The 24,862-nt window shown below is 45.1% G+C and overlaps 2 protein-coding genes and 1 long non-coding RNA gene across 8 annotated transcripts in view; 2 read left to right on the forward strand and 1 right to left on the reverse strand.

Annotated features, from left to right (window-relative positions):
• Positions 1-13,063, reverse strand: part of LOC149315445 (targeting protein for Xklp2-like) — a 36,455-nt gene extending 23,392 nt beyond the window's left edge. The window contains exons 1-3 of one of the 6 annotated variants that reach the window (XM_089513474.1): positions 12,827-13,063; positions 1,640-1,802; positions 710-869 (exon numbers count right to left, since the gene is read on the reverse strand). In XM_089513474.1, the coding sequence (XP_089369600.1) occupies positions 710-803 (94 nt within the window). In that variant the 5' untranslated portion in view covers positions 804-869; positions 1,640-1,802; positions 12,827-13,063. Of the gene's footprint in view, positions 1-709; positions 870-1,639; positions 1,803-4,541; positions 4,585-7,675; positions 7,754-12,694; positions 12,806-12,826 lie in introns of those variants that run through there. The other 5 variants (XM_089513475.1, XM_089513477.1, XM_089513476.1 and 2 more) reach the window with 5 other exon arrangements.
• On the forward strand, positions 2,240-8,186 carry LOC149315446 (uncharacterized). The gene is made up of 3 exons (XR_016280366.1): positions 2,240-2,428; positions 4,567-4,656; positions 4,758-8,186. It is a non-coding gene; the product is annotated as an uncharacterized LOC149315446 (long non-coding RNA).
• Positions 13,064-16,358: 3,295 nt separating the features above from the next.
• Positions 16,359-24,862, forward strand: part of LOC149315447 (bcl-2-like protein 1) — a 68,636-nt gene continuing 60,132 nt past the window's right edge. The window contains exon 1 of the mRNA XM_089513481.1: positions 16,359-16,584. The gene's annotated coding sequence lies outside the window, so the exon portion shown is untranslated. The remainder of the gene's footprint in view (positions 16,585-24,862) is intronic.

Here is a 24,862-nt window from a genome sequence, read left to right on the forward strand (position 1 = left end):
CATCACATCCCAGACAGGGCCTCCCAGACTTGGTCTTCATCTAGAAGGCAGTCAACTGTGCCAATACTAATTCAGAGCATTTCAACTGAACTACAGGATTAGAAGTCATCTGTCCTCCAAAGCTTTTAACTCTGCCACCCTAAAAGCAAGCTGGAGACTCTCAGTGATTCTGTTGGCTGTTTTTGTCCCACCCGCATCCACTCACAAGAGCAAAAGATGTGAGCAAAGGGGCTCCGCATACCCTAAAGAAGAATGGAAGGCCTTCAACCAAACAAAAGCTGCCTCTCCTCTTCCATCTGTCGCCAGATTCAGTCCATCACATGCAACAACCAGCTTCTACAAGTGCTTCTGCCAGATACCTGCATCCCCCAATCATGACAGGTGCTGATTCTGGAAACGTTATTTTTGGCCTCAATGGCTGGGAAATTCTAGGAGCTGTAGTCCCAAAAGTTAAGCCTCCCAAGGTTTGGCATGGATAGAGACAATCAAAAACTACCCTCTGCTTCTTTGGTGCATATGGGGGTGGGAAGGGCAGAGGCAGATTTTCTAGTCCTTTGTAACATCACTTTTGAACACAACACTGTGCCCTCCAGGGTTTACCAGTACACCCCCCCTCCAGTCTTTGCAATGCCTTAGCTTAACATGGGATGTCACATAAAATTAGTTCCCCATCTTAATTTGGCAAAGAAGAGATCACTGCAGTACTCACCAAACCAAGCATCAATACCAAGGGTCTCATCATCGTTTATGTCTTTAAAGCTTACAGGATTAGGAACATCATAAGAATATGTATCCTCAGACATTTTTTAATAACTCCACCTCCTCCTCTACTGGAACAGAGCCTTTTCCAGCAGTCTTGGATCAGACACCTGGGAAGTAAATGGTATACAGCATTAGTAGCATGGCAAGTAACTACAAAAACCCAGAAGCTTATTTCCTTCCCACAAACCTGAGTTGTGGGAAGGTCAGCCTTGTCTTTTAACAGAGTGGAATGAGAGTCAAAGCCAACATGGTTGAGACAGGACCATTTTCTTATCATCCCAGGCCCAAATCCATGATTATCACATAGTACTTTATAAACTAAAACTTTGGAAGGAAAGAGGCCAGAAAAAGAACCGCCAGTCCTCAAATTTCCTACATCAAGTAAGACTGAACTTGGAGGCAACAGAAGCAAAAAAGGGAAAACTACTACAACCCATTCTACAAGTCACATCTTGAAATCACTTTATACAGCTTCTGTAGAAATAGTACAGCCACTCTGAGTCCAGTCTTGGGGAAAGGGCAGAATAATAATAATAATAATAATAATAATAATAATAATAATAATAAAGCCTTTTAAAGTTTCTCCTGGTCTTGCTCTGACTCTTTTTTACTGGATCTCTCTGTTTCTACCCCCAATGAGGGATACCAATCCTGAACACTGTATCCTGTACTGTAGATCTCAATTAGAAGCCCACATTTGGCTACCATGTAAAAAGATGGTCACATGCAGAGAAAAGCTTGCAGCCCTTATATCCATCCTCACAACTATAACACCTTTAAGGGCTTCATTAAGTGAAACAGCCTGCTTAGTTCACATTGGAACAAGGAAGGTTACAGGTGTCAGTAAGCTGTCCACAAGAGAGCAGGATTTTCTCACCAAGGTATCTCAGCTATTTTTCAGGTTCCACAGCTGGCTCACAAGAGGTCCTGAATTCCTATCACCAGCACCGCAGCAACCAGTGACCTTGCTTCATCCATAGGCTGGCTGAATGGGCTACTTCAAGTTTTGCAGAAGATGTTTTCTACAACTGGGTCGATTTCTGCACATTAAGATCAAGGCAAGGGGCAAGGTTACCTAGGACCAAGACCCTGAAGTCTCTCTTGATGAAGTAGATCCTGTTACCATATAAGTTTAATGCATGTGCATCAACACTTGCTGATAAGAAAGTAATTCATCTCAAATTCAAATAATTGCAAATTCAAGTAATTCAACAACAATGCACAATATTAGCAATTCCTGCCAGAGCTGAAACCACCAGGAAAAAAAAAAAGGGGGGGGGGGGCTGTTTTGAGCTAGGTCAAAGAGAGAAGGCTTCTCTGAAGCCAGATGGAGAGTGTGTGGCCTTCTCAGTTAGCTGAGATCTGGAGCAAGATGACTGCCAGCTTGGGTGCTTTTACAAAGCTGCCTTCACTCACACACTGGAAGGTTGCCCAGAGATAAATTACAGCACCATTAGCAGGTGCCACCCTAATTTATAACCCTCAGCCACCTCTTGCCAAGGTATGGAGTGCTGCCACATACCAGCAGGGGAGAGGGGTCTGAGCCACAGACTGGCTGGAGAGAAGCAGAAGGGTCGTGCCATGAGAAGGGGGAGGAAGAGGAGGAGATGATGGTGGCTTCCAAGACTGTAAAGAAGTTGGGACAAGAGATCAAGATGCCTAAAAGGTAGGAAAAGGCAACAGCCCCCAACCACAGTAATACAGTTGCAAGCCCTGCCTGGAATGAGATCCCTCCTTAGCCTTCTTGATTAGGATCAAGTTTCTGTCAACACTACTAACTGGGGGGGAAATCAAGTGCGTCATTGACGTTCCTTTTGCCCACTCAGCCCAACAAGGCATCACATTTCAGAAATGGATGGCTCCACAACTAACTCTCTGAGGGGCCCAGCCACTCTGAAATGGAGAGGCAGCTGAACCCAGAGCAACCCAACCCCTGGGGGGCCTTGTAGGGAATCCCCCCACCCCAAGGAAGGGTTCGATTACTAGGCCATTTCCAGAACAGCAGGAAAAGTTAAGTGACCTGTGTAGGGATCACTGGAGGGCAGGTAAGGGGCCAGAGGGTACACCTGTCCTATCTCCCCATTATCTCAGGTATAGTCTGTATTCAGGGATGATACCTCAGACATCAACTCAGGTCAGCTGGACTATGCCAGAGAGATACCGGCCCAGTGCTATGTTGTGGATCAGGTTGAGGCAGGCTGTGTTCAAGTTAGAAAGGCATGCCATAATGGCAAAAAGTCAACATGGGTTTCTCAAAAACAAACCTTGCCAAACTAATTTTTTTAATTTGATAAAATTACCAGCTTCGTAGAAGAAGGGAATGCTGCAGACATAGCATATCTTGATTTCAGTAAGACCTTTGACAAAGTCCCCCATAATATTCTTGTGAACACGTTAGTAAAATGTAGGCAATGCAACTGTTAGGTGAATTTGTAATTGGCTGACCAGCCAAACTCAAAGGGTGCTCAGCTATGGCTCCTCTTTATCCTGGAGAGGTGACCAGTGGGTTGCCACAGGGTTCAACCGGGAGAAATGCTTTGATTGTGAGTTCCTGCATGGCAGAATAAGGTTGGACTGCATGGCCCTTGAGGTCTCTTTCAACTCTGCAATTCTAGTTCAGTCCTCATAACTGCTTTGAAGTTAGCCTTTGGAGAAATCAAAATGCCCCATCATCCTTCCCCCCCCCCCCCCAATCTGCAAAGGGGACAGTAAGCAACTTCCTAGGGTTGGTTACTATTTGTTCTTTCTTTTTCATATCTCATCTTTCTCACTATATAAGATCCATAACAGTAGTAGTAGTAAAGCTGGCAACAAACAAAAGGTCCACATTTTGAATATTGCAAGAAGGTACACCTACCCACACACACAAAAGACCAACACCTCAAAAAGCAAGTATTTTCCAGTTGGATTGGAAAAGGTAATTTTTCAAACACATACTCCTCAGCCAGAATTTTGGACTACAAATCCCAGAAATCCCCCCCAAGGCAATTTCATTAAACTCTGGAAGCAATATTTACTAACTACAGGCCTTTAGCCAAGTCATACCTCCCCTGTCACTCCTCCCGCTGTGGCAAATTCAGCTTACCAATGATTAGTTAATTTTATCACCACTGACTAGTTCCCTCCCAAACATGTTGACCAGGGACAGAAGATCATAGAATCCTAGAGTTGGAAGAGACCCCAAGGGCCATCCAGTCCAACCCCCTGCCATGCAGGAACTCTCAATCAAAGCATCCCCGACAGATGGCCATCCAGCCTCTGCTTAAAGACCTCCAAGGAAGGAGAGTCTATCATCCTCCGAGGAACGAGTGCGTTCCACTGTCGAACAGCCCTTACTCTCAGGAAGTTCCTCCTAATGTTGAGGTGGGATCTCTTTTCCTGCAGCTTGCATCCATTGCTCCGGGTCCTGTTCTCTGGAGCAGCAGAAAACAAGCTTGCTCCCTCCTCAATATGACACCCCTTCAAATATTTAAATAGGACTATCATATCACCTCTTTAACCTTCTTTTCTCCAGGCTAAACATCCCCAGCTTCCTAAGTCATTCCTCATAGTACATGGTTTCCAGACCTTTCACCATTTTAGATGCCCTCCTTTGGACACACTCCAGTTTCTCAATGTCCTTTTGGAATTGTGGTGCCCAGAACTGGACACGATATTCCAGGTGGGGCCTGACCAGAGCAGAATACAGTGGCACTATTACTTCTCTTGATCTAGACACTATACTTCTATTGATGCAGCCTAGAATTGCATTGGCCTTTTTGGCTGCCGCATTGACTCACATTTGTTGTCTACTTGGACTCCTAGAACCCTTTCACATGTAGTCTCGTTCAGCCAGATTGACAGCCACTCAAGGAAGGAGAGGTCAGAGGGCATGCTCCAGCTTGACCAGCCATGGTAAGTAGACTTTCTGGTTGCCCTCCAGTTGCTGTGGAGAATCAAGAGCATTGGGTCTGGTTGTGTGCCTTTAAAGTTGACTTATGGTAACTCTCTCCTAGGGTTATCTTGGCAAGATTTCTTCAGAGGGGATAAAGAGGTTAGTGTGTTTCCAAGACTGAGTAGGACTTCAAACCCTGGCTTCCTGGAGTTCTAGTCCAATATTCAAGCTATTGCACCATGCTGGCTTGCATCTGTCTGCTGTATCTATAATTTCATGTCTCTCTACAACCAATAAACAGCAAGTTAATTTAGGACCAGGGTGGGATTCGAACATCTTTCCAGATGCAGTCGATTTGCATCTCCTAGCAGCCCAAGCCAGCACACCCAATGTTGACAGAAGTTGATAGTTGCACTTCAATGACTTCTAAAGGAGCGCATGATTCCCATCTCCAGTCCCAAGAGCTGCTTTTGACCTGTTCAGCAGAAGCCCAGATGGAACCAGGTTTCCGTGTGAATCCTCCTCAAACTTCAGAGCACTTGGCTATTGAGTTCAGCTACACTGAGAGAAGGCTGCACTCATTTCTAAAAGATCTGCAGCCACAAAAAAGGTTGTATGAGGGGCATAGAACTACCTCCATGCTGAATTAAACCAAGAGAACAATGGCTTGTAACTCTGTTGAATCTGGTAACCCAGCTGCCCACGTGCCTGAAGTCTGTTGATGCATATTAAAGGTTAAACCAGACTTTCCATTTCTGAAAATGCTTCACAGGATGGTATATAAAATCAGACCACTGGTCCAATTAGTTCAGCATTACTTACAGCAATAGTGGGGACCTTGCCAATGGTAAAGGATGCTGGAAGCTGCAGTCCAACAATAGCTGGAGGACTGAATATTTGGCATGCCATGTACCAGTTATCCAGGGTTGCAGTGTGGGTTTTTCCCAGCCCTGCCCGGACATACTGGAGCCTGAACCTGAAATATTGTGCATGTACAGGACAGTCTCTGCTACCGAGCAATGGGTCCATCAGCCCTAGCCTAAAGAAGAAGGCCCTCCCTCCATGTCACCTGCTGTCATCCGGCCTCAGAGGGCGTAAAAGGCAGGCCCAGCTCCATCGGGCCTAGCCTAAATTAAGAAGAGCCCTTCCTCCAGTCCATCTGCCATGGTCCAGGCCTCAGAAGGAGAGAAGATCTGCTGGACTTTCCCCCTTCCCCACTGCCATTCCCATCTCCTTTTGTTATGTCTTTTTAGACTGTAAGCCTGATGGCAGGGAAATAATAATAATAATTTGTTTTATTTATATACCGCTATTCCAAAGATCATAGCGGTGAACAGCAAGTAAGCTAATTTGCCCCCAACAGTCTGGGTACTCATTTTAGCTCCCTCCTTGGAAGGATGCAAGCCTGAGTCGAGCTTGGGCCCTTTTGCTGGTCTTGAACTCGCAACCTTGTAGTTTTGAGTGAATGGCTGCAGTACAGGCATTTAATCACTGCGCCACCAGGGCTAATTAACTATCTGTAAGCTGCTCTGAGAGCATTTGTGGCTTAAGAGTGGGGTATACATGCAACAAACAAACAAATAAATGGGTCTTCTTTGCACAGCTGCCTGGGGGAGAACCTTACAGGTCACAGGTTAGCAGCCATATGGTTACCCAAAAGCCTGAGCAACAAGAGAACACAGAGTCATAGAGCAGCCATAGAGCAGCAAATGACCCTAAAGGCTATCCAATCTAACCCCCTGCCATGCAGGACTCCACAGCTAAAGCACTCCTCAGAGATGGCCATCCAACATCTGATTAGACTTCCAAAGCAAGAGGAGTCATCACGCTTGGGATGCAGTGTATGCCCCTGTTGAACAACTCTTGCAATCAAGATTCTCCTTCTCCTTCTCAGCTACCACATCACATCACCATGACACTGTGTGTATGTGCAGTGGGCAACTAACAAGCCACACTGAAATTCAACATGGCTATGTCAAACTTTATTCTATGGCTTTGTTCAACTGTTTCATCACTGAGCAGTGCTGCCATTACTTTCTGTCTCTTTTCAGATAAATGTCTCCTGAAGAAAGAATCAAGAAGGGTGTAAAATGTCTCCTTCACAGCTAGGTACCCCACCAGGGACACTTGGTCACTGTTAACATCAAGGGCAACCCATCTTTCACTGCACCTGGACAACCTCTGCTTGGTCAACATACAAGACACGACTTCTGTGCAGAAACAGGGCTGTGCAACTGTAGTGAAGAAGAAACTATACTGGGTCCTTCTCAGCTCTCCACCCCAGTATGGCTCTTTGCTTTCCTTCCAAGCCTGTACTTCTCCAATGGACTATTGTGCAACAACATACCTGAAGTGACAGACAACTGATGCTACAAATAGAACTTGTTGGCACAACTGCTGCATAAATTACTTGCCCAACTGCTCTTGCCTCAAATAAATTACTAACTTTTGGAGCTCAACGGCCCCCTTTCCTTCGATTCACAAATGTGCAGGAATTCAGGATGTTTTGCATACCAAAAAACAACTGCTGTAAAAATCAAAGGTAAACTGCACTTTGTATTTTAGAATGACTGCATCCTCTGAAAAGACAGTCTCCTGACCACCACATTTACTAGGCTCTCAGTCCAAGATCTGGAAAAAGATACTTGTTTGGACTAGAACTCCCAGTGTCCCCTACCCAGCATGGCCAGTGGCGATTTGGATGGAAATAACAGTGGGAGAATTGACCTAAAACTGAGTTCTAGCTTCCCCTAAAACCGAGCAGGCAATTTATATGCTAGGTAGCAGCAAGACTATTTGTAAGTGTGTGTGTGTGTGTTTGTATAAAAATGTTTTTCACTTCAAGAGGTGTAAGCTATCCTGGAAGTCTGAAGTCAACTGAAAAGAACAGAGGGGAGAAAGATTTAAGTCAAAAGCTAATGCTGATTTAAAATAGTACACCAAGAACACATAAACTAGTATAAAGATTAGTACGTAAAACAGAAATATTCATGGCATGACTACGCGGCAGTTTTCATCCAGGTCATTTCAGACACGCACAGTATTCAAGATGAAACTGTAAGCACCATCATTATCGCTCTCTCTGCTTCTCCCATCTGGCATCCACTGGCAAAAATAAGCTGAAAATAGAAGCCAGTAACCCTGTGGTAAACAACAAGGAAAGTTAGCTATTTTGGCACAGAAACAGAATACAAGCTCAGTTTCCCAATGTAGAAACAGGAAACTTTCCAACCTTCCCAAGTAAGAGTATTCAAACCAAACAGCCCATCAATGCAGTTTACACTGTCCACATCTGGAGTCAACAATCCCAAAAGTGCTGGTGTAATAATCCAGGATAGACAGGGGCAGCACAGAATATTTCTTGCCACTTTGCTTCTTAGCTGTAGCATTTCTGCCATCTTTCTACCCATACCAACAATGTGCTTCAAGTGGCAACAGAAGCTAAGGTTTGACAATAGGCTCCTGAGACTAAGTGCCTGTCCAGAAGCCAGACTTTTTTGGAACCACCTCTTTGGATGTCTTTTGTTACAGATGTTACAGTTACGTGAAATATCTGGGGTTATTAAACTAATTTCAGTGCCACCTGTGTGTTGCTGTTGTGTGCCTTCAAATCATTTCTGACTTATAGCGACCCTAAGGCAACCCTTAGGATTTGTTCAGAGTGGGCTTGTCTGGGCCTTCCTCTGAGACTAAGAGGCTGTGTGCCTTGGTCAAGGTTACTTAGCAGGTTTCCATGGCTGAGCGGGGATTCGAACCCCGGTCTCCCCACCACCCAGTCCAGCCCTTAAACTACTATATACCATGCTGGCTCCTGCCCTCTGGTGCATACTCTGGTTCATTAGCTCAGGATTTCTGAGTAAGTGCTACATGCCAATAAATCCATTTCCTCTACGAATGATTAGCTGCTTAGCATTTCTAATTTTCCTGTATTACAAAGAACCCACTCTCAATAAGTACAGTTGGCCCTTCTTGTACACGGATTTTTTATACATGGATTCCATCATCCACGGTTTGAAAATGTTAAAAAAAAAGTATAAATTTCAAATATCAAACCTTGATTTTCCATTTTTTATAAGGGACACCATTTTGCTCTCTCATTGTATTTAATGGGACTTGAGCATCCATGGATTTTGTGATCCACGGGGAATCTTGGAACCAAACCCCAGCGTATAACAAGGATACACTGTATTCTTAGCCCTTGGGCTAATACAGTCCTCCCTCGCGTCCCTTGCTTATGCACAAGGGACAAACGGAGGGGGAAACAATTGGGTGCATGCCTGAGGCGCACAGCTGCACACCTATATTAGAGTTAATGGGGCTTGAATATAAGCAAAACTCCACAAAAAAGGAGGGGCGACGGTAGTTACCTTCCCCATTCCTAGAGAAATGTATGACACACTGCTGGCATGACAGTGTCAGGGCTGATATATCTGCTTCTTTTGGATGCTATTCATGGCCATTTTCCACCTCCCTCAAAGCTTCTGCTGATAGAGCTTACAAAAAAAAAAAAAAAAACATCTGGGAAGGCCAAAGTCAAGAAGGCCAAGATGCAAGTCCTAATTTGCCAGCCTTCCAAGTCTCGCTTTATCTTGCAATATAATCCCCAGCAAATTTCTGCTTAGCCATCATGCTGGATGCTGCAAGCAATCCATTTGCGGAACAGGGGTAGTCAAATGAGAGAGAAAACCCATGCCAGTATTTCCCAAGCTCCTTAGCCCACTCTCTCCTTCCCAAATCCGTGTCTCCCTTCCCAGCAGCCCAAAAATAAATGCCCCTGACATTGCATGCCTTGTAATCCAGACCCCACACGCTGCAGGAGACATCAAGATGTGACAAGCTAAAAATAGGCGTTAAAGGGATAGCAGAGGATTTGGGGTGACAAGTCAAACTTGGCATACAGCAGTGTAGGAAAGTGGCCTAAGAAAGTGGCCTAAGACGCCCCATGACTGCTGCTCAGAATGCCAGAGTTGGGACACTTCAGAAGAAAAGAAGGGGGTGGGAAAGGAGTCGCTTTTTGCAAAGCAGCACCTACCCATCATTTTCTTATGTAAAGCTTTCTTCCTCTGCCTTTTTTAGTGAGGGGGAAAATGGCAGGTAGCCATCCTGTAAAACTTAAGAGTCATGCAAGGATTCAGAGAGTCTGTGACCTGGCTGCCATTGTTTTTTTTAACTTCAATTTCCCGCCTGTCAACTTGATGTATCCGTGCCACGATGAGCTTTAAAGGTCCAAAACACACTGCAGAAATAATCTGGTTTGGGACCGCTTTGAGTGCCCTGGCTCAGTGCTAGGGAATCCTGAGAAGTGTAGTTTTGTGAGACATTGAGCCTTCCCTGTCGGAGAGCTCTGGGGCCACAATCAATTCCAGTTCCCAGGATTCCATAGCATTGTTGACCAATACCTCCTCCTCACTGTTTTGGCTGCACCCAGCACCAGTGCTCCTCTTTGAACAGTGGGAAAAGACGATGTGGCATAAAGAGCAAATGCTGAATGGCATGACACATAGCAACCCTTGTCTTTGGGGTTTGCCTGCCATCTCTAAAATCATGAATCAAACAATTTTTTTAAAGCCTTTTGGCATTTTGCCTTTTCATAACTGATGATTTTCCAGAAAGCCTTCATTTCTTCCTTGGCTTCAGAATTTCTGGTATTTCTGAAGAAGGAAACTCTGGAGGGATAGTTTTCAGTGACTTCATCCATGAACTTATCAGTCTGACTCTTGTCCCGCTCTCTCTGCCCCACTTTGTGGCAGCAAAGATAAAACTGGCTCGGCTGTATGACAACCACTTCCAGCTCCTTGGAACACAAAATACAAGTATTATATGTGCACAGGTATTTTCTTCTCCATTGTGTCACAGCTTAACAGCAGCCAAAAGTTAAGGGTAGCATTCGCAAAGAGAATTTTACTTGCAGATCAAGTATGCCAAGATATTACTTCACACAATGAAGAAACACGACCAGTGTTACGAATGCAACTTCCCCTTATTGAATGAACATATTCATGATTTTTGTTCCTTCCTTAAGAATGTCCCCATAATCTGGCCCTTTTAGATGTGGTTGGCCTGGCCCCACAGGGACGGTTTTTTGTGAAAATCCATTGTAGCATTTCCACTGGCAAGCCCCGGGATTGCGACCCCCTCCCAGGATAGCAATGCTCATCAAGATTGAGATGTGGCAGTCCTGCTGGCAAACCACGGGATTGTGACCCTCTCTCAAGATGACAATGCTTTATCCATAATTAGATAGATAAGCCCATGTTGATTCGGCTGGCTTAGCTGGTCTCCATATCCTGCTTCCTTGCCTCAAGAGCACGCACCAAGCATGCACTGATCACGCACCTGTCATGCCAGTCAGATGACCTAGGAGCAAGGCTATCATCAATGATTGTAAGGAAAACAATGGACGGAAGTAAGCAAGATGACAATAAAAGGCCCAGCCAAGACATGGCTGGGAAGAAGCTTGTGCACCCCCATTCCTGTCTCTGTGTCTCCTTGCCGCGACAGTCCATGCCCCCCAGAAAACCAAACTCACCATTTTCAAACCAAAGAAAAAAGGGAACTGTGGCATCTGGAAGATTCCAGGTGCAACATTTACCTTTAAAACAGGGCTCTGTCCTGGGCCCAGTGTTATTCAACATTTATATCAATGACTTGGATGACAGGCCAATGCAATTTTAGGCTGCATCAATAGAAGTATAGTGTCTAGATCAAGGGAAGTAATAGTGCCACTCTATTCTGCTTTGATCAGGCCCCACCTGGAATATTGTGTCCAGTTCTGGGTGCCACAATTTAAAAAGGACATTGAGAAACTGGAGCCCTGTGTCCAAAGGAGGGCGACTAAAATGGTGAAGGGTCTGGAAACCATGAAGCCTATGAGGAAGGACTCAGGGAGCTGGGGATGTTTAGCCTGGAGAAGGGAAAGTTAAGAGGGGATATGAGAGCCCTGTTTCAATACTTGAAGGGATGTCATACTGAGGATGGAGCAAGCTTGTTTTCTGCTGCTCCAGAGAACAGGACACAATGGAGCAATGGATGGAAACTGCAGGAAAAGAGATTCCAGTTCAACATTAGGAAGAACTTCCTGAGAGTAAGGGCTGTTCAACAGTGGAAGACACTCCTTCCTCGGAGTGCAGTGGAGTCTCCTTCATTGGAGGCCTTTAAGCAGAGGCTGGATGGCCATCTGTTGCTGATGCTTTGATTGGGAGTTCCTGCATGGCAGAAGAAGGGGGTTGGACTGGGTGGCCCCAATGGTCTCTTCCAACTCTATGATTCAATGCATCCTCTTCTGTTAAACATCAAAAATACTACTTTTTGAGAACCAGAAGTGGACCTTTCCAGCCACTTTGTGGGCTTAAAAAGAAACTCAGTGTGGTAGTCTTTGTCTGGTCCGGTTTCCAAGGCTTCAGAAAGTTACCTTTTGAGCTTCAGCTCCCCAAATATTATTATTATTATTATTATTGGTTTCAACTCCCCAAGTAAAATAATATTAATTTACTTCTTTGCTGCCTCTCCTCAAGGCAGGATTCAGCATGTTAAAATATAAAAAATAAATACAATAATAAATAAACAATAAAATAAAATAAATACAATAATAATGTACATTTATTTCTTCCTATGAATAATAATAAATAATAATAATAATTTATTTCCTGGCTCTCCTCAAGGCGGGCTTCAGGATGTTAAAATATAAAAACACAGACAAAGAAAACCCATCAATAAATAATAAATATAATAAAATAAGTAAGTTAATATAATAGAACGATAATATAAATGTATTTCTTCCCAGGAAAAGGTTGTCCCAAGGTTTCGGAGGCTTAGAAAAGTCTCCTGTTTTGGTTTCAACTCCCCAAATAAGGTTAACAACAACAACAATAATAATAATAATAATAATAATAATAATACAATAATTATTAATTAAAAATTAAAACAATAATAATTACCTAATGAAAAATAATAATTGTAAGCCGCCCCGAGAGCCTTTAGGGCTGAAAGGCGGGGCATAAATGCCACAAACAGTCATAATAATGACAATAGTAATAGCAATAATAATGATCTCTTTACCCGCGGAAGGCGAGGATAATGGAGTTGTAACGCAAAAAATGTAACTTTTCCACACTGGGCCCGTTTCTCGCGGATGACCCCGAAGGGACCCCAGGAACCGGCCTTCCTTGAAGCCCCTTCCCCAGAACTTACCTCAGGAGCAGCCGCCGCTCCTTCTTCCTTGCCTCCGCCGTTAAGGAATTTCAAATCTCTCCCTCAGTTCCGAACTGGCCAATCGCTGCCCTCCGGCTTCTCCGTCGAGCCACGCCATTGGTCGGAAGAGGGAAGGGAAGGGGCGTGACGCTAAAACCCGCCCCCCGCCTTCTTCCGCTCGAAAGGCCGGTTCGGCCTTTCTTTTCACCTCTCCTCCCAGGTGCCTTCGCGCCGCGCAGCGCAGGGGTTCCTGGGTAACGTAGTCCCGAAGGCGTGAACGGGGTCAGGAAAAGCTATAGGCCCTGAGAGGAAAAACCACAAGTCCCAGAAAGCATAGCAGTAATTATAATGGCCTCCATCCTGTGGCACCTTGGGATTTGTAGTCAAGCTACACTACTACAAATCCCAGCATTCTGTAGGATACGAAATCTGGCAATTAAAGTGGTGCTAAACTGTTTCAATTCTGCAGTGTGTGGATACACCACAAAGCTGCTGCCACACTGCAGTTGGATACAGCTTTAATTGCCATGGCTCCGTCCAGTGGAATCCTGGGATTTGTAGGCATACTCTGGCAGAGCACACTGGTGCCTCACCAAACTACAAATCCCAGGAAAGGGTGCTCAGCAATGGCTCCTTTTCATCCTGGAGAGAAGTGACCAGTGGGGTGACCAGTGGGGCTCTGTCCCAGTGTTATTCAACATCTTTATCAATGACCTGGATGACAGAATTGGGAGCATACTTATCAAATTTGCAGATGACACCAAATTAGGGGGAATAGCTAATACCCCAGAGGGCAGGATCAAGATTCAAAATGACCTGAATAGACTAGAAAGCTGGGCCAAAGCTAACAAAATGAAATTCAACACAGAGAAATGTAAGGTATTGCACTTAGGGCGGAAAAATAAAATGCACAGATATAGGATGGGTGACACCTGGCTGAACGAAACTACGTGTGAAAGGGATCTTGGAGTCCAAGTAGACCACAAGTTGAACATGAGTGAACAGTGTGATGCGGCAGCTAAAAAGGCCAATGCTATTTTAGGCTGCATCAATAGAAGTATAGTGTCTAGACCAAGAGAAGTAATAGTGCCACTGTATTCTGCTCTGGTCAGGCCCCACCTGGAATATTGTGTCCAGTTCTGGGCACCACAATTCAAAAAGGACATTGAGAAACTGGAGCGTGTCCAAAGGAGGGTGACAAAAATGGTGAAGGGTCTGGAAACCATGCCCTATGAGGAACGACTCAGGGAGCTGGGGATGTTTAGCCTGGAGAAGAGAAGGTTAAGAGGTGATAGAGCCCTGTTTAAATATGTGAAAGGATGTCATATTGAGGAGGGAGCAAGCTTGTTTTCTGTTGCTCCAGAGAACAGGACCCGGAACAATGGATGCAAGCTACAGGAAAAGAGATTCCGCCTCAACATTAGGAAGAACTTCCTGACAGTAAGGGCTGTTCGACAGTGGAACACACTCCTTCCTCGGAGATTGTGGAGGAGTCTCCTTCCTTGGAGGTCTTTAAACAGAGGCTGGATGGCCATCTGTCAGGGGTGCTTTGATTGTGAATTCCTGCATGGCAGAATGGATGGCCCCTCTGTTCTCTTTCAACTCTAGGATTCTATGATTTCTGGAATGAATATTCAAGGCCAAGGTTTAAAGGTGCAGCTAAATAAACAGATCGTCCGTTTTCAAAGATGTTACAGACACAACCCAGTTAAGAAAACCTCTGACAAAGAAGCTCCTCTGAGAAAAAAATATATTCAGGAGCAGCCATGTTGCCATACAGCAAATAAAGTAAAATCCACAAAACAGCCATACCTTTTTTGAGGCCAACTAAATGCACAAAATACCTCATGCAAGGTTCTGAAGCCTCAGTGGCTTCTTCATCAGGCAAAGGATGCTAAAATACCATCCAGGAGAAGAAAAGGTGCTGATGTTCAGAGTCACAGGCCTACATTTTGCTTCTGTTATCATCCAGCTGCTCTAGTCTAGAGGAATGTTGAACTGCCTTGGATCCCATTATGGGGGGGGGGAAAAGTGGGATACAAATCCAATAAGTAAATACAAATAAGAATGTCAGCGCAGGCAGAAGCCTCTCCCTGTCCTCCCTGAAGCTTTATCTGCATGGCAGAAATAATCCATCTTGACACCACTTTAATTGCCAGTGGCTCAGTGCTGTTGAGTTCTGGGATTTGTAGTTTTGTGAGACTCCTCTGTCCAGGAATTCACCCATATGGGTTTGGGGATAGGAAGAGTGGGAACGGACCTTGTCCAGCTTTGAATGCCACAGATACAATTGCAGCTGCTGGGAAACTGCTAAGATCTATGGGTCACTGAATCATTTACTGTTATGTTTGAGCAACAGGGGCTGACTAAGGAAAAGTAAACTGAATGCTCAATTGTTGTTTGTTAAAAGCTAGCACCAAGCAGACACATAGAATCTGCACCAAATGAATCTCAGTAAGAGACACGTGGATTTTTTAGTCGTCTTTAACATCTCCTGCAAGCTTATAAATGTCAGAATCCGATCAACGGAGCTGTTCTTTTTTTGCTCCTGGTGCAAACAGACTGCTCTGCGGTTCTCTTCTGGGAGTTGTGTGAAATATAGATTTCTAGGCACCAAAGTACCAAATCAAATTGATCAGGACAAAACAAGTGAAACAGCAAGATCCAGTTTGTTCATTAGTCTTGCAAGAAAGGGCTCTCCTGGGCAAGAAGGCACAGCGAGTTTTGAATCCCTTTTCCCAGCAGCATTTCCCCACCTTTGTGACTTTATCGGCCGGAGTCATCAAAATGTACAACTGATCACAAACGCCTGAAATGAATATGTTACCCCCGCTCCTCCTCCTCAAATGTTAAAATCCCCCAACTCTTATTTGCAGGTTTCCTTCCGTGGGGTTAGGCTGACATGGTCTTTGGCCACAGTTTGAGCCCTTGCAGACAGTCAGCTGGCGTTTGGCCTCCATCCTCACTAGGCTGGACTCCATTGCATTTTCTAGCTGTCCTCCCAGCTTATTAGTACCACCTTCCTTCTTTCCTTCCTTCCTTCCTGGGAATTCCTGTAACAAGGTATGTGACCTATAGGCCTTTGCTTCAGACCAAGGAGACTGGCTCCTCTGAAGCCAAAGCTGGCTTTTAAATAAAAAGAACTGAACTCAGAATCATAGAATCAGAGTTGGAAGAGACCGCGAGGCCCATCCAGTCCAACCCCATTCTGCCACTTTTCATTCACTTCTGGCTCTTCCTGAAATATCTGCAATAATATCATTTAAAAATAATTATATAATAACGACAATAATTTATATGCATAATTGTTTATATTTTATAATAAAAATAAACACATTTTCTCATGTGATGCTGGCACTCAGCCATAAGGGGGCGCCAACACCTTTTCTTTGGCATGGAAGCTAACTGCGCCTGCGCACTGGCTCACCTCCTCGGCCTCTATACTTTTGCACGCATGCGCAATACGGAGCACCGGCCCTCGGTCCCCCTCCCACCTCCAAGGTGCGCATGCGCGACATCTGCGCCTCGCGCATGCGCCCTTCCCTTCACCCGGCCGGTGAAGGAGCGAAGCAGCCGCTGAGGCAGAAACCGCCGCTTAGGCTTAGCAGACGGGGGAAGAAGTCTCGCCGCTGCCGCCGGAGCAGCCGAACCCTTTAGGGCCTCGGCTCTCGCCGTCGCGGTCGCGGTCTCCTGTCAGCCGCCTTTTCCCAGAGAGAGCCGGCGAAGAGAGGGGCGGGGCTTCTTCGCCAGTTTCTGAGGTAGGGGGCGGAGCTGGGGAGGGATGGACAGGTCGCACGGCCAATGAGGATGCGGCTGCTGTGGGCGGGCTCTTTGCCACCTTCCTCGCGCTGGGATTGGTCCAGCTTGGGCCTGGGGGCGGGGCTATACTCTGTCCTGAGAAAATGAATGAGAAGTTGGAGGAAGGAAGGAGGAAGAGGAATCTCTGGAGGAAGGAAGGAGAGAGAGAGAGAGAGAGAGAGAGAGAGAGAGCGAGCCTGCCCTCTGCAAAGTTTGGAGAAACTCCTTTTTTATTGGATTGCAACTCCCAGTATCCACTCCTAACGCATGTTGCCAATTAGGACTATTCCCACAAAGCATGGTTCAGTGCTATGGAATTCTGGGAATTCTCTGACACAGGAAGCTAGAAAGCCACACAAAACTACACTTCCCAGAATTCCATAGTATTGAGCCAGGGCAGTTAAAGTGGTTCCAAACCGGATTATTTCTGCAGTGCGGATGCAGCCCAAGTCTACTTGCCTGCAAATGTTGGACCTTTCTCTCCATAAGGAGACTTGGGCTGCGTCCACACTGCAGAAATAACCCAGTTTGGCACCGCTTTAACTGCCCTGGCTCTGTTATTATTATTATGCTTATTTATTTCACGCCTTCCTCCCAAAACGGACTCAAGGCGGCTTCTACATCTAAAACAGGCCAAGTTAAAAACACTATAAAATGCTATGGAATTCTGGGGATTGTAGTTTCATGGGATGTTTAGCCTTCTCTGTCAGGTGCTTTTGCACCACAACAAACTACAGTTCCCAGAAATGCATAGCACTGAGCCATGGCAGTTATAGAATCACAGAACTGGATGAGACGCCAAGGGCCCTCCAGTCCAGCCCCATTCTGCCATGCAGGAACTCTCAGTCAAAACATCTCTGATGGATGGCCATCCAGCCTCTGTTTAAAGACCTCCAAAGAAGGAGACTCCATCACTCTCTGAGGCAGTGTCTTCCACTGTTGAACATCTCTTACCATCAGGATGTTCTTCCTTAAGGTTTAGGTGGAATTTAGGTTTTAAGCAGAGGAAAACAGTATTAAGGAATAGCTCTAGAGAAGATTCCCCCCCTTACCTATTATGAATAGTAATCAAGTGCATTATAACAGTCACAGAATCATAGAGTTGGAAGAGACTCCAAGAGCCATCTGCTATGCAGGAACTCTCAACCAAAGCACCAAGTGGTTTCACACCAGATTATTTCTTCAGTGCAGATGCAGCCTTGAGGAATCATAGAGTTGGAAGAGATCCCAAAGGTCATCCAGTCCAACCTCTTTCAGCCACACAGAGTCAAAAGCCCTCCCCAGGACAGATGGCCATCTAGCCTCTGTTCCAAAACCTCCACAAGAAGGAGACTCTACCAGACACCAGCATCTTCCACTGTCGAACAGCTCTTACTGTCAGGAAGTTCCTCCTGATGTTGAGGTGGAATCTCTTTTCCTGGAGCTTACATCCATTGCTCCATGTCCTGTTTTCTGGAGCAGCAGAAAACAAGTTTGTTCCCTCCCCAATATGACATCCACATTGAGGAAACCATGCCTTATGAAGAGAGACTTAGGGAGCTGGGTATGCTTAGCCTGGAGAAGAGAAGGTTAAGAGGTGATATGATAGTATTAAGTATTTGAAGGGGTGTCACATTGAGGATGGAGCAAGCTTGTTTTCTGCTGCTCCAGAGACTAGAACACGGAACAATGGATGCAAGCTCCAGGAAAAGAGATTCCATCTCAGCATTAGGAGGAACTTCCTGACAGTAATAGCTGTTCAGGGTCTCCTTCTTTGAAGGTCTTTAAACAGAGGCTGGATGACCATCTATTGGGGATGCTTTGATTGTGATTTCCTGCATGGCAGAAGGGGGCTGGACTGGATGGCCCTTGTGGTCTCTTCCAATTCTATAATTGTATGATCCCTTCAAACATTAGGACTATCATATCACCTCTTAACCATTTTTTCTCCAGGCTAACCATACCCAGCTCCCTAAGTCTCTTCTCATAAGGGCATGATTTCCCGACTCTTCACTATTTTGGTTGCTGTCCTCTGGACATGCTCTGGAAGTTCACTGTTAACAGCCTTCAGGCCGTCCCTGACTCATGGCGACCCTGTGGATGAGACATCTCCAAGCCACCTATGCTGCACTGCTCTGCTTAGGTCTTGTAGGCCTATGACCTCCCTGAATGAGTCTATTCATCTGATGTGCGATCTCCATCTCTTTCTACTACCTTCTTTTCCTAGTATTGTCTTTTCTTATGATATGGCCAGAGTGTGACAACCTCAACTTTATCATCTTGGCTTCCAGGGAGATTTCAGGCTTGATCTGGTCAAAGACCCATTTACTTGTGTTTTTGGTTATCCACAGTATCCTCAGCAGTCTTCTCCAGCACTGCAGTTCAAATGAGTTGATTTTCTTCCTATCTGCTTTCTTAACTGTCGAGCTCTCACATCCATATATGGTAATAAGAAATAAAATGGCTTGTACAATTCTTACTTTTGTGCTCAGTTGTATATCTTTACAGTCCTTGTGGTCTCTTCCAACTCTATGATTCTAGATACTGTCTGTATCTGAACACAGTGGAAACAGAAAGATTTTATTGGAAAGATCAGCACATTAGCACATCCTTGGCTAGACCTGACTTAACAAGCTAAGTTTTGCTTCTATCAACCCCCTAGGATTCCCCTCCCTCTGTCTACACTTTCCCATACAGAGTACCAGGCAGCTCATTCAAAAAGACAATAATGCTAGGAAAGGTAGATGGCAGTAGCAAGAGAGAAAGACCACACGCCAGATGGATAGACTCAGGGAAGGAGGTCACAGACCTGAGACTGTGGCACCTGAGCAGAACAGGGGAGGACAGGGGGTCTTGGAGATGTCTCATCCACAAGGTCACCCTGAGTCAAAGCTGACCCAAAGCAGATAACAGCAAGAACAAGCCAGGCAGCTGTATGACCTTGGTTTACACAGAACCCTCTGCAGCTGCTCACCTCTTCGCACACTGCTGATGCTCCCATCATGGCTGCAGCATGACTATGGAGGCCCAACTTAACATGACAAAGAGCTCTGAAGGGTGACTCTGACACTAGCATTCCTCTTTCCTTGGCTTCTGCCAGACTGCAGAATTAATGCAGTTTGACCCTGTTTTAACTGCCATGGATCCATCCTATGGAAACTTGGGATTTGTAGTGGCACTACAGTTTTCTGAGGCTAAATATCTCACAAAACCACAAACCCCAGGATTCCACAACATTGAACCATGGCAGTTAAAACAGTGTCAAGGTGCATTAATTCTTCAGTGTAGATGCAGCCCTTGATTCTCCATGGAGTTAAAGTTTGTCTGGATGGAACAAATTATGATTATTGTATTTATTTATATCCCACTTTCCCCAAAAAATTGGGACTCAAAGAAGCTCACAATTTAAAAAAAAACAATACAATTAAAAAGATACACAAAGTTGTCATTAAAATAAACTTAAACTTACAGCTTTAAAACAATTCAGCCTCAAGCTAAAAGAACAAAATACATTAAAAAAGCTATTGCAAACAAAGTTCTTGCAAATGATAGACACTCGGAAAAAATAATTTTCACCATAGAATGAGAGAAATGAAATGTACAGTTGGAAGGGGTTGTAATTCCAACTCCTTTCTGTTCAGGAAGTCCACAGCGAAAGCATCCCTGGCCTTTCAGCCTCTGTTTAGAAAAGGTGCCTTTAAAAGTAGTCTCATTGTGGAACAGCTTTTACCTTCAAGGAGTTTTTCCTGATGTTTAGTTAAAGATCTCCCTTCTAATGGTTTGAATTCACCAGGTTGTATCCTTCTCTCCATGGCAGCAGAACACAAGCTTTCTCTGTCTCCCATGTGAGAGCTCTTTTTGAAACTCTTTATCTCAACACCTCTCAATCTTTTCTTTTGTGGAGTTGTCATCCAACAGAAAACAACTTTTTCAGGCTCTTGGAAGCAGCTGGTACAGACAGTTCAGCTTACAGAAGAATTTGTCTGTGTTGTGGAAGTGGTGTGTTATGATTCCCCACCCAAGAGGTGTAAAGTGTGGAAGAGTAGAGAGAGAGAGAGACAAAGGTATGGAAATAGACAAGGATGAAGAAAGACCAAATGGGCCTTGGCGATCTATGTCATGCTTTACAATCTCATTAGCTGTTGCCTCACACAACTGTATAATTGGACACTGTATTATCCATATTAACCTGTTTATATAATGCTCTCAGCATGCATGGTGGTTTAAGTTTAGTTCTCCAAATGCTCCTATGGATGTAAGTCTGATAAAATATCCAAACTCTGCACTTGTCTGTGTGTACACAGCATATATTCAAATCAGAGCATGAATCTGTGTGGCCTCAAAGGTGTGCTCAGAGCCATTTCCCCAGGTATTCATTCCTTCTGACAAAGATTGCAAGGGGGTGAACATAGGATACCGTACCTTTCTGTATTGGCTATTGACTAAGTGTGTCAGCTAACCGTAGCGCATGCAACAACCTCTTTCATATAGTCCCAGAGATGCTACAAAATCCCTTTGCGTACTGATATTCTGGACTAACACAGCTATACTAATAATAATAATAAATTATTTATGTATAGCCTGCCTAATTACAAGGAATCCGGGCGGGTTACAGCAATAAAAATACATAGAGAATACAATAAAATTCAAAATTAGTCCCTTCCCAACCCCCATCCCAATACTAAAATTACAATTAAATAATCAGCATTTTAAAAACAAAAAATACAATAGTATTAAATTTAAGAGTAGAATTGGTGGACAGAGCGGCGTATGTCACAGTAAACGGGGAGAGGATCTAGGTAGGAAAGGCCTGTTTTAAGAGATCCGTTTTAAGAGCCTTCTTAAAGGCTGTAAGAGTAGAAATGTGGCGGGTCTCCTTCGGCAGGTCATTCCATAGCTTCGGAGCAGCGGTGGAGAAGGCCCTCTGGGTAACTGAGGTTAGTCTAGATTTTTTCAGCTGAAGTAGATTCTTCCCTGAGTACCTTAGTGTGCGGGACGGACAGTACAGAAGAAGGCAATCCCTTAAGTATTCTGGACCCAAGCCATATAGGGCTTTAAAGGTAATTACCAACTCCTTGTACCTTGCCCAGAAACTAATTGGCAGCCAGTGAAGGAATTTCAAAACCGGTGTTATATGATCATTACGAGAAGTACCTGTAATCAACCTGGCTGCCATATTTTGTACAAGTTGAAGTTTCCAAACTTGGCACGAGGGCAGCCCCATGTAGAGCACATTACAGAAGTCCAATCAAGAGATTACTAGAGCATGTATTACTGTTTCAAGGTCTCCCAGTTCCAGGAAAGGGTCCAGCTGGCGTATCAGCCGAAACTGGTAGCAAGTGCTCCTGACTGTCGCATCCACCTGAGCTGTCAGGTGAAGTGACGAGTCGAGGAGCACTCCCAAGCTGCAGACAGAGTCCTTCAGGGGAAGTGAGACCCCATCCAGAACTGACATAACTCCATACCCGGGCTTGGGTTTCCTATAACGGGTACCCCCATCTTACCTGGATTCAGCTTGAGCCAGTTTTCCCTCATCCAGTCCATTACCACCCCGAGACAGGCATTCAGAGGAGAGATGCCATCCTTGGTCACTGCATCAGTCCGAGACATAGAGAAATATATTTGGCTGTCATCATCGTACTGATAACACCCCCCCCCCCCATGTCTCCAGATGATTTCGCCCAGTGGTTTCATGTAAATGATAAACAGCATGGGAGACAGGATGGCACCCAGGGGGCCGCCAAATTTTAGCTCTCTTTTAGAAGAGTAGCTGTCTCCCAGCACCACCATCTGGAGTCTGCCCAAGAGATAGGACCGGAACCACTATAGAACAGTGCCTCCAATACTCAATTCTCTCAGGCATTCCAGAAGGATACCGTGGCCTATGGTATCAAAAGCCGCTGAGAGGTCCAAGAGCACCAACCGGGTCACACTTCCCCTGTTGATGCCCAGATGGAGATCATCGACTAAGCTATGTCTATGAATTCTACCAAGATGGAACTTGTATCCCTCAAATTTCAGATGGGATTTGGGAGTGGCCCAGGCAGTGGGTGGAGATTCATCTTCCCCAGTGGTAAATGTGGAAGTGCTGTATTTGGGAAAGGAGTGGGTGCTCCTTTGAGTCAGGGCCCTGGGTGCCATCCCAGGAAAGAAAGATGCTCCTCAGTCAGGACCAGTTAGGTAGAACTGGTGCCAAGAGCAAGGATGATTGCTGCTTCCCAAGGGCAGGTGTGCTCAGAGGGTCCCTAGGAGCTCCAGCTTTCCTAATCCCTTCTCTTGGGTACCCAAGAGAGTTCCATTTATGATTTTCTTTTGCAGTTATGTCGTACACAATGATAGTTCTTTCTGTACCTCATGAGATACTGACAGAAACAGCCTGTGTTAGCAGGATCTATCTACAGACTGTTTTACAAAGCTTAAATAAGAGCCAGGAAGGGAGTTTTAATGAAGCCTGGGGGCCTGAACAGATAGGCCAAAATCGGGTCACTTTGGAGGTATGCTGTTGAAATTATGCATACATCCTAAGCAGCCGGAAACCATGCCAAAACCACACTCCAGTCCTAAGGTCTGAAGTGCAGCTTTGGCACAGCTTCTGGTCTCTTAAGATGTGTGTGTCATTTAAACAGCATACCTCCAAAGTGACCCAAAGCAGCTTTATTTTGGCCTGTCTGTTCAGGCCCTAAGTTGCAACACAGTCCTTAAAATAAAGCAGGGCAATTGTAGCTATACCCCTCAAGAAGCAACCCTCTACTTGCTGATCTCATAAGAAGGTAAAAACAACTTTGGGTCGATCCAAAGAGACCTATGCAGTCCAGAATTGTGGGTCCACATTAGCCAGCCAGGGGTCTCTGGGAAGCCCTTGAAGGGTCCTGAGGACAGTAGTACCCTCCCACTATTTTCCATTACCTGGCATTCAGTGGTTTGGCAACTGTGACCCTGGAGGTACTCTACTAAGAGCCACTGATGACTTTTGTTTTATGTGCCTTTAAGTCATTTTCTGACTTATGGCAACTCTAAGGTGACCCTATTATGGGGTTTTCCTGGCATGCTTTTTTCAGAGAGGGTTTCTCATTGCCACCCTCTGAGGCTGAGAGACTGTGACTTTGCCCAACGACACCCAGGGAGTTTCCATGGCTGAGCCAGGATTCAAACTCTACTTTCCAGGGTCATAGTCCAAAGCTCAGCTCACAACCACGTACTGGCTCTCCTGATAGTTTTACCCACCCCATAGGGGGTGATTGAAATGTATGAGGATCAAGAGAATTACTTGCAGGTTCTATTTGCTGTGTATAGATTCTAATCATCACTATGTTATGCTTACACACAGATGTGTAGCAGAAGCAGATAAGACTAGACATTAATTCTCAGTCCAGTTGTTCCTCCCTCCCTTCTACATTCACATCTTGAAAGAGGAAGAGAGAACAAAGAGAGAAAGCCATACACCTCCAGGCACAGAAAGTCCAGTTTTAGGAAACACTCTTCTGGCTTCCCTCACGTGAAAAGAAGCCCTTACAGCACATGGAGAACTTAGGTTGACCGCAAGTGGGACCTGAGGGCAAACGGTTACTTTTGATTCCAGTTCTGAGATTTCTTTACCCCTTCTCCGAAGCTGGCAGATTTTGCAGATGGGGAATTCATACTGAAAATGAGCATATCTGAAGCGGGGCAAAGTCCCCCCAACTACCCAAATAGCAGCTTTCCCTAAGGAATAGCTCTGACTTCCAATGCTCTCCTTGGACTGTGCAAGTTGATTTGCAGTTGTCAAAGGCTGGAAGGCATCCTCCCTTGATGCACCTGTGTGTCACAGCTATTAAGCTCCCTCCAGGTGTGTGCTGCTTTCTCTTCCTCCACTGTACCCCCCCCCCAAAAAAAAAAAAAAAATCTGTGGACAGCCTTGGAGCAAAGGGCAGGAGAGACTGGAATGTTGATAATCATTGCAGCTACTCTGAGGGCATTAGAAACTAATTTCTTCTGGGGAGAAACCTCCTAGGGCCTAGTGGTAGGGGGACCTGTGAGGGTCTAGAAGAAAATGCCTTGGGAGATTTGAGATACTGAAGGGCACATTGTCCGAGGAAAATGTTGAAAATGTCGAAAATCCACATCCAAAAACAGTAGGGATCAGAGGAGTTTTTGATGAGATGTGAGAAGTGATTCAGAGCCAGCATGGTTTGAACATTGGACTATGACGGGAGAGCAGGGTACAAATCTCCACTGGGCCATGGAAACCCCCTGAGTGACCTTGGGCAAGTCACACTTTCT

This window comes from Sceloporus occidentalis, unplaced genomic scaffold (assembly GCF_023333645.1).
Source record: "Sceloporus occidentalis isolate IW3139 unplaced genomic scaffold, rSceOcc1.0.p SCAF_3, whole genome shotgun sequence".
NCBI lineage: Eukaryota > Metazoa > Chordata > Lepidosauria > Squamata > Phrynosomatidae > Sceloporus > Sceloporus occidentalis.